The sequence below is a fragment of the Gekko japonicus genome, unplaced genomic scaffold (genome assembly GCF_001447785.1).
Source record: "Gekko japonicus isolate JY-2015 unplaced genomic scaffold, Gekko_japonicus_V1.1 scaffold575, whole genome shotgun sequence".
In the NCBI taxonomy this organism is placed as follows: Eukaryota; Metazoa; Chordata; class Lepidosauria; order Squamata; family Gekkonidae; genus Gekko; species Gekko japonicus.
In genome coordinates, this window is record NW_015174291.1 from 762,468 (window position 1) to 783,051 (window position 20,584).

The following is a 20,584-nucleotide window of genomic DNA, read 5'->3' on the forward strand; positions in this document are numbered from 1 at the left end:
CTAATTATCTGATTTTTTTACAAGAATAGGGGAGTAGAATTGCTAAGGCTGCTTTAGAAATGTCAGCATGAAATGTCACAAGAACAGAAGTAAAGCCTGCTGAATCAAACCAGTGGTCCTTCTAGTACAGCAGCCTGCTTCAACACAGTGGCCAGCCAGTTCACTGGAGGGTCAAACAAACCAGGCAATCAACGGCACTCGGGGGAACCTGTGGTCTGCAGTATGGAGGCGGGGTCAGCAGAAATTTCTCTCCCCTCCACCAAAAGTGCTCGTCTATCATCATCAGATCATAGAATACAATCTGTATATAGATCTAATTATCTGATTTTTTTACAAGAACAGGGGAGTAGAATTGCTAAGGCTGCTTTAGGAATGTCAGCATGAAATGTCACAAGAACGGAAGTAAAGCCTGCTGAATCGAACCAGTGGTCCTTCTACTACGGCACCCTGCTTCAACACAGTGGCCAGCCGGTTCACTGGAGGGTCAAACAAACCAGGCAAAGAGGCTGAGACCTTCTTCTCTTGCAGCTTCCTCCCACCACTGGTATTCAGAGGTTTGCCGCTTCTGTGGATGGAGGCTCCCTTTATACATTGCTAGCAGCTGTTGATGGACCTCCCCTCCATGAATATGTCTGAACCCTTTTTAAAGCATCAGTGCTTTTGTTTTCAGTAAACTAAAGACTGTGATTGTAATGGACAAAAACAGTACTTTTGACAGTGCCCTGTCCTAAAAGATATCTTTGTGAGCAGGTTCTATCAGGTTCAATGGGCACCAATGGGAGAGTTTACAGTTAAACTTAGAACTACCCAGATTACATTTCAGAAAAGGGCTGCTGGCTCTTTTTCATCATTGTCTGAAATATTTGTTAAAATGCCATTGCCTTGCTCTCCATCCAACAAGTGGTCTCCAGACCCAATCTTACCGTGAAAAGACATTTGGGGAAAGCAAGGACAACTGAATTCCTTCTGGACAAGCTCCAGCAGCTCTTGGACAAGAGAGAGTTTGCTTTTCTTTTTTAAATCCCCTTAGTAACATGTTGCTTCCATGGCTTGGATACCACCTCCATTCCAGTGTTCCAAAATTTCCAGCTATGCTAACCTTGACCTGTCCCTGTTTATCCCGGGAGCTGTCACCTCATCAGTCATCAGAGGCGACACAGGAGACACATAAACTGAGTGTGCTTCCTCTTTCCTACCTCCTTTGCTCTCTCAGAGCCACTTGGCCAAAAACCTTTTGGATCCTGAGACCAAGATCTGGTCCTTGGGCTGATCAACTGCCACCCCTGCCTTAAACTACAAAAATTATAAGATGGCAAAATCTAAGAACAGAAGCTGACAAATGAATACTATTACAGAGGCCCATGCAGGGCAAGGGACAGCTAAGAAAAACAAATGCGTTAATTGCTAGCTCATTCCTGCAATCTTCTCTACCCCAGTCTAAATATACACACATTACCCCATTGTTTTCCTGACTCATTTGCCCTTTAACTCGATTAAGCGGAATCTGGTCTCTCTATATAAAGAATACCCTGTCATGGCAACGGCTTACAGAACACATTCAACAAATGGAACAGGGACCTAACTGATAAGCAGAGACCTGTAGCACAGGATGCTTGTTGTAGCCTCTAATGGGCTGTGGAAAGAGGACAGGCCCTGGCAAAGAGACTCCAGGGACAGAGGATAGGAAATGATGAATAAACTTAATTACTTTTATCCCTTGTTTCTGAAAATTTGCTCTGCTAATCTCCACTTGATCTGCTAAGACATGTCTGACAATTATCAGCATCCAAAATAAGAAAAGATCTGCCTCTCTTATGGTTCCAGAGTCTGAGCTGGCTGAATAAGTAGACTGCATCATAAGGGTGCATTATTACTATTGCAATGTTCTCAGCCTGTCTTCCGGGCTGTATTAAGACTAGGAGTGGTGGCTGGCCCTGTAGAATTCTGCATGCGTCCAATTCTAAATGAGTATGAAACACAGTCTAGCTAGTTCTGGAGGATCCAGCTCTAGCTGTGGTCCTTCAAAAGCTTCTTTAGTTGGGTACCAACAAGAGCACCGTCGTGGTTTCACCAGCACCTTCAAATTTGCAGTCCAAAGTGCATACAAAATGGAACCTGTGGTGCTTTGCCAGGTCAAAAGGTACATCCATCAGACACAAAGATCACTACAAAAGCTGAAAGAGACAGCTGTTTCCCCAAAGAAAATGAATGAACGTTTATGGATTGCCAAGCACTCGTGGGATGCTCTACTGTCCAGACCATCAGGGCAGCCCAGAAGGTTCTCCGGCTAGCCAACTCTACAGCCCCACCATGCCAGACCACGCACAGCAGGCACGAATGAGAGACCGCCGCAGCAGTGTCATGTTACAATCCGTAGCAGCATGCCAGTTCCACAAGCCGGCCCAGGCACTGCTAGACAGACCAATGCTGTGGCAGATGACAATCGCCATGAGCTGGAGGAGCTCTGGCAGGCAGCAGAACTATACATCTTCCAGAGGTTATTCTGAAAGAATAGTAAAACAGACACCTTTGGGGAGTTTAAAATGGTGCGACAGAGACATCATCTCTCTTTTTTCCCTATTGCAGTCACTTGTCAAACAGGTTTGGTAGGTTTCTGAAGCATGACAAAAAAAGCCTGCAAGCACAGATGTTGGAACAAGGGAGATATATCGCAGGGAACCATATGTCTCTGTACCATTTCACCTTCACCTCTTGGAGGATATGCGAAATTAATGAATTAATTCAGGGTTTATTAACACAGACTACACAGGTGCAATCCTGTGGACACAGCACCTGTAACAACTGTTAAATCATTGTATGGGTTTAGGAGACAAGATGGATTTAGGGTTGCCAGCCTCCAGGTGAGACCTGGAGATCTGCAATTATAACTGATTTCCGGACTACAGAGATCAGGGCCTCTCGAGAAAATGGTTAATTTGGATGACAGAACCTATGGCATTATACCCCGCTGAGGGTTTCCAGGCTTTTAGAAAATAATGCTCCTTTGGGCTGAGAACACTGTTGTGGACAGGGCGGGGAGGGCTCTTGCCTCCCCCACAAGCGGTTTTCCAGCTCCTGGTGGGAATTATTTCTTTGTCTTTGCTGCCTCCTCAGTGGAGTATTCTGCGCAGATGAAGCACTGTTCCAGCTTGGGAAAACAGCGGGGGGGGGGGGCCCTGCGGCCACGTTCCAAACCTTTCTTTTTCAAAAGCGATTCCCCACAGCTTGCGTGTGGCTGCAGGGAACACAAGTTGGGTCCAGAGAACCTGAACCCAGCTCTTTAAATTCAAACATTTTGTTTGGCCCTCAGCTGCATGAATATCTCAGCTTCCACATTTGGAAATAAGAGACAGACATTGTCTAGGTGTTAAAGCTGGGAAGGATGGTTTCCAAATGAGGGATTTATTTGTTGCAGCAAAAACAACAAATTGTCTTGGAGCATCTTAAACCTCTGGGTCAGGTTCCTTGTGTGGGTCACAGAGCCCTCCCTCCTGGGTCACAAACCCCCACAGAGCTGCCTTGGGGGACAGCTTTAGAGAAAGAGCTGTTGCTAGTGGGCATACAAAGGGGCCACAACTTTTGCCTGTGTGGCAGGACAGCAAAGCATGGCCATTCAGTAGTGGATAAGTCAGCTCTTTAGCATGGGCAGGTTCAGTGGCTCTGGCCCCTCCTCTTTCTGTTACATGACTATGATGTGTCTTACTGCCATGTGCTTGATGCTTAATGGGTCCCATGCTTCTACCTGCGGTTAAAGGTGGATCCTGGGTCTGCAAAGGCTGAAGACTATTGCCTTAAAGACTAACAGAATAACAAACTTTCACGGATCACAGTCCACTTTGTCAAATGCACGAAATGCTATCTTCAGTTGGCATACATACACACAACTAATTTTTTTTTTTAATCAACAGTAGGAATGAGACAGATATTAAACGGCAGAGGGCCAGTCTGTAACATTTCTATGCTAAGCTGAAATGTGCATGAGATAAGGATAACTTGAAAATCAAGTTGCAATACCAACTGAAATTTCATAAACTGGGAAATTATGGCTAAACTGGATTTCCAGAGGCCTTGGGGGAGGGGCTTCAGTGACCTGCATGGCTGAGCTGTAGCAAAATAAATTATATAAAGTTATGCAAATATACTTTTAATTTGCATAAAGTCTACAAGATTGCAGGATGCTTGTTTTCTTGGCACAGAATTTAGATTACTTTAGTTGTGTCCCAAAGTGCCTACATGGTGTTCTGATCACACATGGGGAGGCCCTTCTAGCAGCAGCCCAACCCAGGCTGGGGTCTTCCACAATCATTAAGAGCTTCTTGAACTGACTATGCCCACCACGCTGTGCACACGGAGAAATGCCTTTCATCCACGTATGGGTGGGGGAGGGTTGGATCCTGGCCCTTGGATCCAAGGTAAATCTCTGCTTGCAGAAGGGGTCTTTGTCAGCAAAATGGGGTTTCCCCTCTTCCGCTGCAGCCCCAAAATATCCTGAAAATGTTACTCCTGGAAACCAGGGGACCCCAGAATAGCATGGCAGGGGAAATCAAAGGTCTGCAGCAGGAGGCATGGGGCTTCCCCTCTTCTGCTGCAGCCCCAAATTACCCTGAAAATGTTACTCCAGGGGAAACCAGGGGACCCCAGAATAGCATGACAGGGGAAATCAAAGGTCTGCAGCAGGAGGGAGAAGTTGCAAATATCGTTACCCTTTTATCAGCAGAAATATATTGCAGGATCAGTTACTACTACACATTGAAAAAAATAATAAATAAGAACTTCCAAAAGTAACTTCTGACTATGCATTTGTACTTTCCTTCAAAGAACTATAACTCACAGACCCCTCTAACTGTTTGTCACTCGCTGGAAAGCTCTCAACGAGCTGTTAAAGATTAATTAAATAAAGAGCTTCTGGCATGACAAAACCCCACTGGGGGAGACAGGAAAGCTGGAACGCACACAGCAAAAAGCAGAAAAAAAAATCTTTCTTGAACACTGTTCATTAAACCTAAGTCTAATATTTTCAGTATTTTCAGTTTTACCTGCATGCCTGTGGTAAGCCATTCCTCAGAGACAGGTCCACAACCGGCTCTACTTTAGACCACACAGTTCAGCCGATAAGAACATGTCCCACTTTGATCACCGGGCATGTAGTTAAGGGAGGCTATTAATATGGGGGAAGGGCTACCACCAGATGTCCACACCCCTTCTCCAGGACTCATGGCCTTGATCCCACTCAAAACATCTTACCATTTTAGGTGATCTCAGGAGAGAAGAATAGGACACATTCAATATGCCACCGGCAACATATAAATACCTGCCCAACTACTTCAGAATCCAAAACTGTCTGAAAGCTGGGCTGTCCTTCTAGGAACCTGAGCCCTCTAGCTGGAGTACATAATGGTCTTGGCTTGAATGATAAAATGCAGTATCTGAAGATTGATATCCGTTCTGCTTCATTCAAGAGAGGCAGCGTCATCCCTGTAGGTGGGACACTGCCATTTTACTGCTTCCTTCTCAGTTCTACAGGGCTTTCTGTACACACACACAAAGTATCAGAGTCCTTACCTCATTGACTAGTGAAGTAGGCCCTTAAATGTCTCTGGGAACACAGGAGAACATTGGTGGCGGGTTGGCTAGATTATGGAGTCAAAGTCCCCCTCCTTTTATTTGACCTATTTCAGGCTTAGTTGAGAAACTGAAAAATCTGGAGACATTTCATTGCAAAAAAGGTCCCTTAAAGTACTCCCAAAAGGACCCCTCCCCTTTCTCTACACATTGCTAGTATCTGGCTTATGCACTGCCCAAGGGAGTAATGGCTTTTAAAACTTTCAACCTTCAGGGATCTCTTTCAACGTCTCATCTACTGAGGAACTCCTACATTTTTGCCATGAAATCACATGAAGCTGCCTTATACTGAATCAGACCATTGGTCTACCAAGGTCAGTATCGTCTACTCTGATTGACAGTAATTCTCCAGAGGTCTTCCTCATCACCTGATACTTCATCCTTTTTAACTGGAGGCTTCAGTGATCTAATGTGGGACCTACTACATGAGAAAGAACACTCTACCATTTAGCTCCATTCCAATCCTTGTGCATCGCAAAGAATTCTGGGGGATTATGATGTTTCCTTTTGCATGCAAATCAAGAATAAGATACTCACTCAGGTCCCTGGTGTTAGATTCACACAGCGGAAACGGGTGCGTTCCAAACAACATCCGTTTGTTAGGAAGAAGATACAGGGAATGGGATCAACTGATTTCAGAATAAGGGAGTTACTTCATGCAGTCTACAAATCTAACAGAAATAATGGTCAGGGGCTCATTACTGAGACTAAACCACCACACAAAAATATCAGAGTGGGGAGTAGACGGTTTTATTGTAACATATGTACCACAGGGATGTTTGAGGATGTAGGTTCAGTTTATATAGGATGATCTTGGGCTTCACGATCACTAGATGGAGGGGATGCCCTAGGACATACTCAACACTCTCTTGCTGTTGCACATTTCAGAAAAAGATCTATGGTGGATGGTCAAGCTATCTTTCACAAAGCTTGTGTGACGTAACTGGTCTTCTCACTGAAGAACCCGTGTGAAATTCCCTCAAAGCAAAATGACTGTTTTTCTCAATTAATTTACTAATTAAAAGATTTCAGCCATTAAATAGATCCTTTACCTTTTGTCTTCTAATTTAATTTAAACCCACGCCGTCCAGCCCACCTGTTAAGATCCTCTTCTCAAACCCTGCTTTCTGCTCTGACCACCTGCAGAGGTAAGGCAGGTGGCAATCAGAAAGAAGACTTTTTCGGTGGTGGCTCCTCACCTTTGATCTGCCCTCCCCACTGAGGTTCATCTGGTGCTTTCTCTATTCGCCTTTGGTCACCAATCCAAAAAGGGTTTATTAAGCTAGGTTTTTAATGGAGGGGTTTCATCTTTTTTTTTTTTTAAAGTTGTGGTCTGCTTCTAGCCTGAGGACTTTTTTATGACTATCACTTTGAAATGCTGAACATTATTATATATTCTTTTTATGCACGATCTTGCTTTCATTTTGTGGTTCTTAAGCTGTGGTTTTACAACCCCATTGTCCTGTTTTACTCGCAAGCCACCTTGAGCAGGTCTGAAGAAGCAACAGATACATCTTCTACTTATATGAACAAATAATCACACAATCGCTGTTCCTCAAGCCTAACCTCTTTATCTTTCACCTTTTTCACCCCATCCCTCCTCTGAGAAGCTCAGGCTTTAAAGGTTGGCGTATTAGCCTAAGTCTTTTCTTGACCTAAATAATCTTGCCATAAAAAGGAAAGAAAGCTACGGGCAGACTGTAGTCTTCTCACATTTCTTTCCATCACTCAGCATTCGAGATGCAGCAGCTTAGAAAGGGCCCGGACAGGGATGGCCTATTAGTCACTCTCACCAAACTGAGAAGCTGAAAAGAGAGTAAACAGGGAGAGAGAGCAAGGAAGGCACCACCTCTGTGCTTTGGGATCATGTTTCTTGTTAAATCTACATCTAAATTCCTTCCCCAGATGGCAACCCTATTAAATGGCCAATGTGTATGCAGTAGGGGTGCCAACTCTGGGTTGGAAAGTGCCTGGTGATTTGGGGGCAGTGCCAAAAGAGGGAAGAGTTTGGGAGGGGAGTGAGCTCAGTGGGGATACAGAGAGTCTACCTTTCAAAGCAGCCATATCTCCAAGGGAACTAATCTCTGTTGTCTGGAGATGAGTTGCAATTCCGGGAGATCTCCGGGCCCCAGCCTAGTGTGCAGATATAGTAATATGCTGATGATAAAGGGTTAAATCCTCAATATATGGAAATGAACATCATCCTCAGATTTCCTTGAAAATGCACATGAAGGACATGAAGATCTCGGGCAAGGTAGTCAACCTGAGCCACATTAGAACTACAGCACAGCCTAGAATTTGTATATTTTCAGGTAAAGAGGCATTCCAAAGTTTGAAAAGGTGGGTCAACCATATATGCAGCACTTTCTGTGGCATTTATTTTTTGTGGCAGAGAACGTGGCCCCAAAGTAGCTGAAATAAATAATGAATGGCATTCTTTTCATCTTAGGTTTTATGGGGGATGAGATTTTTGGACAAGGCTTTGAGAGTACAGTGACCAAGGTAGGAAGAATCTTTGGCAAATTACGTATAGGAATAGTGTTTATCATGGGTGGTGTTTAATGTATGTTAATTCTGGTTTGTGTGCTTGGGAGTCGGAATGATTATCATCCTAAACCTGTTAATTACAGATGAGATTTTTGGACAAGGCTTTGAGAGTACAGTGACCAAGGCAGGAAGAATCTTTGGCAAATTACGTATAGGAATAGTGTTTATCATGGGTGGTGTTTAATGTATGTTAATTCTGGTTTGTGTGCTTGGATTGATTATCATCCTAAACCTGTTAATTACAAAAAAAATCACAAATATTAAAACCCAGTAGGAAACTGGTGAATTTCACACAAACAGTTGTTGGTGGATGATTTCATTCATCAATATATCCATCAAGAATAGCAGACCCTTCTATGATCTGCTACAGAATGTGAGCCAAAGCACCAAACTGTGTCCTAAGCTCTCAGGGTCAAAGTTACCTGGGCAAGTGACTGGGAGACCAATCCTAGGCAGGTCTACTCAGTAGTAAGTCTCACTTTATTCAAAGCAGCTTACTCCCAGGAAAACATTCTTAGGACTGTAGACTGAGTTTAGCTGCTGACAATTATCACAGAGAAGATGGATTCAAGAGGCGCCTGGATAAAAAGACAAGGGAGAAACCACCCCCACCACCCCCTGAATATATTTGAAATGCTTTCACTCCTAGCATTTCCCCACGGGTGTCCTTTTTCCACATCTGCTCACTTTGCTGCATGAGGAAGCATTCCAGCATTGACCCAAATCAAGAGAAGATCAAAATAGAAGGAAGAGGCTGGGACAAGGAAAGGACAAGTCTTGGGGAGGGGGAGATCTCAAGCTGCTGTTGATTTACTGCCCTCGTTTGTCATCTCTGCCCTGAAATCTCTTTGCCAACTGCCTATCAGCGCCTACTGAGTTTCAGCAACAGGTGGCAGCAGCAAAAGCCAAGGAGAAAGAGCACTGAAGCAGGTTGCAACGGTCACAGAGCAGAGCAGATGGCATTGATGTAAAGGAATCTGAAACCTCTGTGTTGGTCAACGGGGTCATACACCAACTTACAGAACAGGAGACAGCAGCGGACAAAGATGTCCAAAACTTCACCTATCCAAGTTCCCACTCCGTGATGAAACTGGACCCATCCTGTTCTACCTTCTCAATTTGTTGAAAGGCTTGAGTTTTTTGCACAAAAAGTATGACTGAGGTTTGGTAAGTAGGAACCACACTAACTAACTAAATCTTGCTCGCAAATGCAGTGGGGTTCCTGTGATTTGAGTAGGTCCTTAGAAGGTAAGTTTTCATAAAGTCTAACAGCTTGAATAAATCTATTGGATTGGGTGCTGCAAAAGAGCATTTGGAAGCCACCTGTACAATAAGGAAGAGGAGGCCATTCCACCGAACTTACCCTCATCCTTCTCACTGCAGCCTTTGGACTATGGTACATACTATTCAGAAGAGTTCCTGAAATCACAGAGAGGGTTTTTGGAACAAGAAGCGGTTTGCTGAGGGAAGAAAGGTGGAAGAAGGTCCATTCTACCTATTCCTTTCATAAGCTTTTTCACAGGATCCAGCCAACTGTCTTTGGTATTTATATTTATTGCGTGTGTGTGTACACACCACCTTTCTACCATTGCATTCAAGATAGTTAACATTCACAGTAACAGTTTGCAATATAATGTGAACAAGACAAAAGGAAACTAGAAGAATAATTGTGGAACAACATGTAACATCCATTCAGCATGCCATATTAACTGGGGGGGATATATAATATTAACCTGGAAAAGATTCAGAGGGTAAAAGATAAGGCACAGAGGTTTACATATTTTGTTTTCAAATATATACCCATAAGGATGCAAACAGTGAGATGGTGAAATCCTGCTGTTCTGGCTGGTAACTAAAGACAAGGAATTCTAAGTCTCACTCCAGTTCTAAAGTCCAATCTGGTCTTCTGGACATCTCAGTTTATGGGTCCTACAGTACACGAGGCAGCAACAATTGGCACCCTTCGAAATGAACCCCTCTGTTATGGGTATCGAAGTTCTGAACAATGGCCTCCTGTCCTGATGGTGTCCTCCCTCCGAGCTTCTCTTCATATCAGTAGTCCCAAGTGATTGGCCATTAGGCATATTTTGGGGGTGTATGGGCAATTGTCACAACATGTGTCTGTCACTCTTTACAAAGGCGAACAAAGCTTTTCAAACCTCTGATGGACATGGCTCTCTTTGGAGGATTAAGTGCAAAGGTTACCCTGTGAATACTCCGGATGAGTCTAACATGTCTGATGTGAAACTTGAGCCAACCTATGTTCTAAAATAAGCTGCCAGGCTTTGATCCACCTAGAAGGACATGCAAATATTTCATTCCAGCCTGAAGAAGCACCCTAATCCCTTTGTCAGGCAGCCAGCATTTTAGTTTCCATGGGGTTTGGATGGGCACTCAGCGCACACAGAAGTCCGCAGCCAGATCAGATGCTAGTCCTGCCAGATTTGGTGCTGGCAGATTCACAGAGTACTGATTCTCCACAACGTAATGCTTTCAGCACCAGTTTAGTGGGAAAGCAATAAGCACATAAAAATAAAAATGAAATTAAAATAAAATAAAACAATAATTAAAATAATGCATATACCTTTTTGCAGTCACCAAAATGAATGTGTTATGGCTCTAAAATAAAATGTTGCTAAGCCTGAATAGCTCAGTAGTAAGTTCAAGCAAGCAGGCTTTGTAAGCGACAGATGTCTAGATTCAAATTTAGTACAACAACAAAAAACAAAATCCACAGTATTAATGGCTGAAACTAGGACTAGGAGTAGTCGGTAGCAGTGTTAGTATGTGATAGAAGAACAATATTTAAGCTCAATAACACTTTAAAGGCCAACAAAATTTCCCAGGGTATAAACTTTCATACATCAAAACTCACTTTGCATTGGATAAACCGAGCATTGACCCACAAAAGCTTGTGATTGCCAACCTCCAGGTGGGGCCTGGAGATCTCCCAGAATTACAAAGGATCTCCAGACTACAGAGATCAGTTTCCCTGGGGGAAAAAATGGCTGCTTTGGAGGGCGGACTCTATTGGCGTTTTATCCCACTGAGCTCCCTTCCTTCCCCAAACTCCACCCTCTCCAGGCTCCACTCTCAAAATCTCCAGGAATTTCCCAGCCCACGGTTGACAACCCTAGATGAAATTTTATACCCTGGAAAACTTTTATTGGCTTTTAAGGTACTACTGGACTGAAATTTTGCAGGACTAGGAGTAGAAATCTCATGAAAAGTGCCTAACAGTGCAGTCACAATTTATTGTGCATAGCCATTGGCTTTTACCATACAAAATATGTACAATCAGAATTTAAAATTCTAAAATTACAAGTCTCTGTCTATATCACATTATATACTATGCATATCATTCAGGTCTGCTCAGAATCCTACTGAACTCAATTCTCTGGGGCTCGCTCCCAGGAAAGCCTTCTTAGTATTACGCAACAAGTCTCTTTAGGGCAGATTTTCAAATGTTGTTGTGTGCATGCTTCCAAATCCATGAGGATGGAATCCGCTAAGGGATTTCATCAGGCCCTACAACAGGACGATTTTGTGCAATTGCTCCTTCTAATACTGAACAACAACTATCCCTTGCTTAGTAAAATGTGTTCTGTGCCAAGATAAGAGCTTTTGCATATTGGGGGGGGGGAAGTGTCAGAAAAAGACTGGTTTGTTTAAAAAAAAATTAAAGGAGAAAATAGAATAACTTGACAAGGACTGAGCAGGCTACTTGAGGGTTGTTGAGAGCAGGTGAGTATCAGTTAAAGGGGAGGAGTTAAAGGGGGGGCAATTGGTCTACTTGAGCCCCTAGCAATTCATAGCACATTTCTCTATAACAGAGCTTCTTCTCAAGTTCTGTATGGGGTTGATTTTGTTCCCCTCGTCCCAGTGATTCACGGCTCCGCAACTATGGAGTCCATAGGTTTGGGCTTCAGGGTGATCTTGGACCCAATCCGCTTGCCGCCACTTGCAGAGAGTCTCAGATCAAACCCCTTGCTTGGCCCCCTCTACAGGGAGGTCCAAAGGAGTTTAAACCCTATCCAAATGCAGCAATCCAGGCAGCTTCACGGGAGCTCTCCCGGAACTGTCTGCCTTTGCCGCGCCGAAAAGCGGAAGTCGTCCATTCATAGCACATTTCTCAACCCCATTTAGGGTTGCCAGTCTCCAGGTGGGGCCTGGGTATCTCCCGCTTTTGCAAGTGATCTCCAGCTGACAGAGATCAGCTCCTCTGGACAAAATGGCTGCTTTGAAGGGTGGACTCTATGGCATTGGACCATGCTGAGGCCCTTCCCCTCCCCAAATCCTGTCCTCTCCTGGATCCACCCCCAAAGTCTCCAGGTATTTTCCGACCCAGACCTGGCAACCCTAACCCCATTTCCCCAGTGCTCCCACACAGCAAGTGGAGGGCAGGAAAAATATCCTCTTCCTGTATTACAGTTCTCAGATTCAGGGCTTCTTGTTCACGCTCTGAACCTCAGTCGGGGCAACTGTGCTATGATGCTAGACTGCTGCAGTGCAGGGTTAGCGGTACAATACACAGTCCACCCTCCAAAGCCGGCATATTCTGCAGGGGAATGATCTCTGTAGCCAGGAGGTCAGTTTTAATTCCAGGGGGACGCTGGGCCCCAGCTGAAGATTGGTAATGCTGGGACTAGGTGAAAACATTCTTGTCTCGTGCCAATTTTTAGCAATATTGGGCGTGAAGGAGATTTCTTAATTACTCATTCCCCACTCACACCTCCTCCTGCGCTCCCTGTTTGTTTGCACACCTTATAGGAGCAGATTATAGAGCACCAGGATCCTCAGATCCAGAAAGGCTCCTTTTAAATCCTCCCTCTTGGGAAATATATAGAAATGTCACTCATCCACTTTTGCAAAGTTTCACATTGCAGAGAATCTGCATACTTCTGAAATAAATCACGTTTTATTTTTACACAGATTAGGATGTTGGCTTGCTACACAGACCGAAGTGAAAGCCCTGGGCTGCGTGCCAGAAGCAAAGACCTTTCAAAAGTTCTCCATGCCCACTTTGCGTGTCATTTTGCCCAGTGATGAACGTGCACTCCAACTGCAGTGTGCCAATGGACAGCCTCTCTACCATTCTTCCCTTTTATGGTACTTTAGACATGTACAGGGAGGGGAGTCGCTTGTCTCTTTCTGGATCCCTAAACGTATTAATTGCAGACAGACTCTCTAAGTAGCAGAGAAAACATATATACCTATTATCTAGGGGAAATCGATTAATAAGCATCCATGGAATTTTGGGGAGCATGTTAGGAGAACCATTAGGACTAAGAAACCCTCCCTCATTTTCCTCTCCGGGTCCTTGTCCATGATTGGTTCTCAGAAATTTACCTTCATCCTCAAGGCTTCCACTTGGGTCAGCATTGTCATTGTTACTATCCATATGGGCAACCTGCACTCTCCAGCCCTAAGCCTCCCTGAGATGTTCTCATTGGCAGATGGTACTTCTGCTCGGAAACAAAGCACCCAGGAAGCATTGGATGGTTTCCTAGCAACCACTGTCTGAATTCCATACACATAACAGGCGTCAGGGAGCGATATGAATGGCAACAAAGGAAGCAAATAGATGTTTCTGGAATTTCCAGATCTTTTGCTACTTGATGAATGGAGGACCTATCAACAGGGTACTTGCAAGGCTCAAAATATAGCTTCATAAGTTAGAGCAGTGATACTCACTCAGTGACCCGGGATCCACCTGTGGCTCTTCTGAGCACTATTCTGCAGTGTGGAACTTGTCCCATGTTTCAGGAGAATGGACAAGGCCTTTGTCTGGTGGGCTTGTGGTTGGCAGGTGGTTGTCACCTTGAAACGGCCACCACCAGAACAATAGGTAAGATCCAAGTGTCCCTGAGGTAAGGCCTCAAGTGTCATGGGATAGAAGTCAATGTGGTTCTTTGGGTTAATGGTAACTGCAAATGTGGTTCTCCGTGAGCCGTGATTACCACTGAGAGCACTGACCCTGCTGTTTCATGGAACTTTGCCCTGCTACAGTTGTCTGCTAAAGCAGACTGGTTATATATAGAAAGGTCTGAAACATCTGGAGGCAGGGCTCTAGTCGGGGGGGAGCTCTCAGGTACGGAGCTCCGGAAGAGAACCTCTAGGGGGTGGGGCGGTCACGTGGTGAAGCCCCGCCCCCTTCTTTACCCCGCCCTCTGCTTCGATCCTCATTCCGTTTGGGAATGAGGATGAAGCAGGAGGGTAAGTAGCCGGGCCTTCTGACACACTTCCGGTGATGTCAGGGGGTGTGGCCTTCTGTCACTTCCGGTGATGTCAGGGGGCGTGGCATATGGAAATAAGTTATGCTAATGAGTTATGCTAATGAGCTCCGGCAGCTCTTTTTCTACAACAAGACCCCTGTCTGGAGGAGAGGAGAAAGGAGTGACCCTTTCTCTAGATCTAATCCCAGGTCATTCCAATTTGGTAAATATTCAGTATCATCAGAAAAAAATTGAGATTACCAGAAATTCTAGCACAACAACTTGTCATGTATGGACGACGTCAACAGCAAGGGAACTCCAAATAAAAAATCCCCTCCGGGAGCTCAAAAAAAAAAAAAAAAAACCCAGCAAGGGAACTCTTGTGGTACAGAGGGGCTGCAGCAGCTGCCCACCAAGATCTTGATTCCCACTATCTGCATGCAAGGCAGGGTTCTCACCGCATCTCTCTTTTGCTGGATAAAGAGCAAGTGTACATTGAATGAACATCCAAATGTACATCGTGGGCTGCTTCCACATGGTAACAATTCCCTGCTGTGCACTCATTGCTACTGGGAATGCAAAGGAATTTGCACTGGCAATGGGGTGTCCACACGAGGGGAGATTCTCTGTTCTTTCCTGGTATCCCCTCATGCCCAACACCCCAACACCATGCTCTTACGTGGTAGTAGTAGTATATCTGTAGCATTATAACTATAGTGATATAGCGACTACTGGGGTTTTTTTAAGACAGCAGAAAGCCCAGTGTTGGCAGTGGGGAAAATATTAGGTACTTTAGACATGTACAGGTGCAAATATTAGGTGCAAAAAGGAAACAGTGCCAGTGTGGGTGGGGACGTTCAGTGATCTGCCCCCCCCCCACACACACATACACAGTGGAAAAATCTGCTTTGACTATGATTTTTCCAGAAAGACTGAAGCAAAGCACATGTGGGAAACATCAGAACAAACTAGGGGGGATCACAGAAGGAGATGCAGTGGATGGAGAACAAATGTGGATGCCCCAAAAATGTGGATGCTCCAAATGTGGATGCTATAGTTGGAGGGACAGGACAGAGCAACACCCATATGGAAGGAGACCAAGTCTATAAGCTAAGGGCCAGCAAGGAATCATGGGATGGAGGAACCTTTTGGAAATCCAGCCACCCACTTTCCATTCCCCCCTCAAACGTTCTCAACACTTGTTGAGCAGGCTGCCCTCCCCCAGTACCAGCTTTTCCCCTCTCTTTCACTGACTGTCAATCGACATTTTGCACTCCTGGAACATGTTTTTCACAAGACTGTATTTAATAATAGCTTTGTTCAGACTCAGTCAGATACTCAACCATGGTTTGAGGAATGTGACTCTTTTCAGATATTTTCAGCCTGGATGCTGTGGGTCAGTGACGGGTTATATCAACTTCAACTTGGCACTGACTGGAGGTAAATTCACAAAGGACACTTTTTTTTTTACCATAGCCCAGCCAAGCACATTTTTTCAAACTGCTTGTCCCTCTAACCACTGTCTGAAATTGTCCAAGAAGTTGCTCGGTGAAGGGGTTTAATAGAATCTGGCTGGCCAGGAACCTTTCCCTCTCTATTTATATATTCAAGGTAGTGCTCATGAGTCCCCACTCATCCTCTCTACCTTCACAATAACCCAGTAGAATAATCTACGCAGAGCCCTTGTGGCTGTCCAACATCATTTTCCTTCATAGCTGGACCCAAGTCTCCCAGGCCCTATGACCAATACTCTATCCATTGTGCCATGCTGCCTCTCTCAGAAGCCCTCCCAAAGTACCACATCATTTCGTATTTCCTGTTAACGCCTGGGTTTTTTTAAACTGGGAAATGTCCAAAAGTGGAAAACATGATGGCAATTGGCCCCCTCCGAGCAGCCACAGCAAAAATTCCCTATAATGATTAAACATTCCCTTTAATCAGTCTTAATCTATGGTGATGCCTCTGATTCATAAGAATGTTATCTAAGGCTTTAGTAGATGAAACTTACCTTGAGCTACACAGACAACTGAGTATTATGAGTGGGGCAGGATCGATTGAATACAGGTTTGGAGAGCCAGCTGTAGAGAAAACAAAAATCAGAAGTGTCTACAAACGTTCAGGCTCTTCACAAGATCGTATAATATGTGCAATCAGTTTGAATAACTGGATTACCATTTCATTCACCCCTTCATTCAGAGTGGAAATAGTAAAGGTGCATTGATATGATAAGGAGAATAAACCCTCAAATTCCATTTGAAGTTTGCCATAAAAAATTCTAATGGTTTAATTTCTCATTGCTTAACAAATCCTGGCATTTCCACGAGGGGTGACCATGAACTACAAGTGGTCTGTGAAATCTCTATGTAAAACTCAGATGTATATAAGTAGCTGTTCCTAACAGCGGTCCTGGACATCAAAACAATCTGCCTGGCTTTGTTTTGCTAATGTCAAACCTGCGGTGAGAGAGGAAACCATTATTGTCTTGACTGAGCTGATAACTTGCTGATAAATTCAAATCGAATAAAATCAGAACACTTAAAAAACCCTTTTCTCCTGAATGTGGTGTCAAAATAATTACTTATTCTGCCACACCTCCCCACCCTATACAAGTATATTGGGTTACTCATAACCTTTTTTTACCCTCTGTTTATTTGCTATGTCTAAATTTGCTCTTCTATTAACAGCCTTGTTTGAGTGACTAAGAAAATCTTCTACTGGCCAAAGTTTTTGCTTTATTTTGTGTCAAAATAATCTACAGGCAGGGAGGAACAGGAAGGACACCAGGCCTTGCCAGCTATTGCATTAAAAGTGAGCCGCAATAATTGCAGAGGCTTCTTGATTTTTTCCAAAGCCCTCACATACACAGACAAAAAGAATCCAGGTCAACGGTTTGCATACTTCTAGGACTGTCTGTATGGTGTTGCTTTCCCGGGCTGGCACCAGATTGTCTTTCTTATTATCTGGGCTCTCTTTACATGTGCTGGGCCATGCATTGTACAAGAGACAGATTTATGGTTTAAATTAGTACTTGGCAGTCACCTCAGTCACCGAAATGCTTTTTTAAATATATGACTCATATGTTTAGAATGGGTTTATTCTTTGCCTCTTTTGACATCAAGAAAAGATGTCATTGCACCACGAGCCAGGGCTAAGAAACCAAAAAAGAACATTGCAAGCCAGAGCTAAGAAATCAAAATGCATAGCTTCATGCATTGGGGTGGGATTGAGAAGGGGAGATGAGGGAAGGAGGAACCTCTGAAAACAGGGTACTTGACTGTACAGGACTGAGTACAGTTTTGGCTCAGTGCATATCGGCTGGGAACCTCTGAAAACAGGGTACTTGACTGCACAGGACTGAGTGTATACAACACTGTTGTGGCTCAGTGCATATCGGCGGTTGCTTTATGACAGTTCTGCTTTCAGCTTCAGTCAATTTGCTACAATCCTGCATTGCAGTCAGGAACCTGCTGGGCCCCAAATTAATCTGGACCGAGATAAGTGTTTGTTTATTGACAAAGTTTGAATCCAGTGGCACCTTTAAGACCAACTAAGTTTTATTCAAGGCATAAGCTTTTGTGTGCAAGCACGCTTCTTCAGATACAGGTCCATATGGGTCTGTGTATCTGAAAAAGTGTGCTTGCACGCAAAAGCTTATACGCTGAATAAAACTTTGTTGGTCTTAGAGGTGCCACCAGAGTCCAACTTTGCTCTGCTGCCTCAGACCAACATGGCTACCCACTTGAATATGTTTTTCTTTACATATTTTAAATTGGAGGTACCCAACCTTGTTGAGCCTCTGGGCTCATGTTTGGGTTTTGTGAGGGGAGCCACCCTCACAAGAGGGCTGTGATGGAAGGTGGAGCCAATTGCAAAATGGTGGTCGCAGGAGGCAGGACCAGTCACAGAAGCCTGCCGTGCAATTACAAAAGGTTGGCAGGTAGGTTTGCCAACTCCAGCTTGGGAAATGCCTTGAGATTTGGGGGTGGTACCAGGGGTCAGAGTTCGCAGGAGGGGAAGGACCTCAGCTCTGCAGGGATGTGAGGCCATAGAATCTACTTTTCCAAGCTACCATTTGCTCCCAGAGATGTAATTTCAGAACTCCAAGCCCTACCTGGACGCTGGTAAATCTACTGGCAGGCCCCAAGCCAGGTGTTCTCCTATCATGGCAAGAGCTTTATCTGCTGCATTTCTGCACACAGGCTGCTGTTAGAGGAAGACCTGCATAAATGTGGAGAAGTCTTGAGCACTACTTTTGGCACTTATCTTGGCGAGCAAGGGCAGCAGCTGATAAGGGCAGGAGCTGGCAGACCGAAAGGCCCAAAGGAAGGGAGGGGGAGTGAGCGGCCAGCAGCAAGGCCTGCCAACTTTCAGAGTATTTCCCACACTTCTAGTCAGTTCTGGAAAGGAAGCTTTTCTCTCACCTCACCCTCTGCTACCAGTCGCCCTTCAACTGCAAGGAAGCTGTATTTTTTTTTGGGAGGGGAACGTTTTCCAGGAAGCCACGAACAACGGGAGGCGTTGGAAGCAAGCGAGCACACACATTCCAGGCATGGAGACAACCCTGCAAGCCAGCCCACAGCAGCATGAGCCCTTAATGACGCAGCACAGCGTTGCCACTTTGGAGACGGCAGCAGTGTGTGTCTGCGTGGCCTGGGGTTTTGGAGCCAGGCTGGGGCAGTTCACCGCAGGGTTTGTTGGCTACTGTCCAGAAAGCAAAAGAACACAAGCTCACTGCCCAGCAGCTACACAAATGGCTACCTGTTGTCCGTAGTTGGATGATGCACTCAGGGAAAGGGGAGGGGGGGACTTCAGGGTCTCCTGGCTGTTCACAAAAAGAGATTTGGGGGGGTGGAGACACAAACTTGAGATAATCAAAAGATCTGACGTTTACTGCAAAGAGATTTTCTCTGTAATGATGCATGATAGGGTTGCCAACTCCAGGTTTGGAATTCCTCGCTATTTGGGGGCAGGGCCTGAGGAGGGGAGGGGGAGGGCCTCAGCGGAGTGTAAGGCCGTGGTGTCCACCTTCCAAAGCTGCCATTTTCTCAAGGGGTCCTGCTCTCTGTGGTCTGGGAGATCAGTTGCAATTCCAAGAGATCACCAGAGAGTCTGAAGAAACAGTTATGATGGAAAAGCCACACTTTCAGTGTTAAGTTCAAGAAGCATTTTAAAATGTGCTGCTGATTCTGTCCTTTGAAATACCACAAGGATGCCTGCCTCCGGGAACTACAGCTCATCTCCAGACTGCAGAGGTCACTTCCCCTGGAGAAAATGGGTGCTTTGGTGAGTGGACTCTGTGGCACTGGACCCCGCTGAGGCCCCTATGATCCTACCCAGGCACCACCCCCAAATCTCCAGGAGTTTCCCAACCTGGAGCTGGTGACCCTACTCCCCCCACCCCACCAGTGGCCAGAGAGGACCTGACAACCCTAAAGTACCATCACGACCCTCCCTTCTTCCATGTCAATGGGACTGAACTTATTCCTCCTTCTTGGCTGAAGGTGGAGACGGCTGGGTGGGTATTTACGAGGAGAGAAGAATGACCGGGCAAACTGCAGCCAAACCCAGGCCATCTGTGGCTTCCCAGGTCCTCCCTTTATTACTCTATTCAATTGTATTTCTATGCCATGACTCTGTGTCTCGTGGCTGCCGATGCAGCTTCTAATTTAAAAAAACATCCCCGGTCAGGCTAAACCTGCTTCTAACATAAAATCAAATAAAACACCATAACAACGCTCAAATTAAAGCATGAAATTGTGTTTGATTAAGCAGAAAAGCAGAAAGTCATCAAACAGACAACAACAAGGGGGAAAATTAATTTATACTGAATAGACTGTTAGTCCACCAGGGTCAGTACTGTCTACTCAGACTGGCAGTAGCTCTCCAGTGTTTCAGGCAGAGGCCTTTCACAACACTTACTGCCAGGTCTTTTTAACTGGAGATGTCAGAGACTGAACCCGGGACCTTCTGCATGCCAGGTGGATGCTCTAACACTGAGCCATGCCCCTCCCTCTTATTTCTGATGAGCTCCATCCCCTCCACAAACTCTGCCCTCTCAAGGCATTGCAAGCAAATCTCCAGGAATTTCCCAAGCCAGAGTTGGCAACCCTAGTTGTGGCTCTTAGAAGGAACTAGGAATGCTCCAGCCTGGCTACCCTGGGAGATTTGGGAGCAGAGCAAGGGTCAGACGTGACATCGCA

At 45.1% G+C, this 20,584-nt stretch overlaps 1 protein-coding gene across 3 annotated transcripts in view; it reads right to left on the minus strand.

The window, feature by feature from the left end:
- Positions 1-20,584, minus strand: part of FHL1 (four and a half LIM domains 1) — a 45,080-nt gene that overhangs the window by 18,682 nt on the left and 5,814 nt on the right. The window contains exon 2 of one of the 3 annotated variants that reach the window (XM_015424039.1): positions 16,393-16,462. Coding sequence is in view for 1 of the 3 variants with exons in the window: in XM_015424038.1 (XP_015279524.1) it covers positions 5,037-5,058 (22 nt within the window). In the remaining 2 variants the exon portion in view is untranslated. Of the gene's footprint in view, positions 1-5,036; positions 5,159-5,244; positions 5,327-16,392; positions 16,463-20,584 lie in introns of those variants that run through there. The other 2 variants (XM_015424041.1, XM_015424038.1) reach the window with 2 other exon arrangements.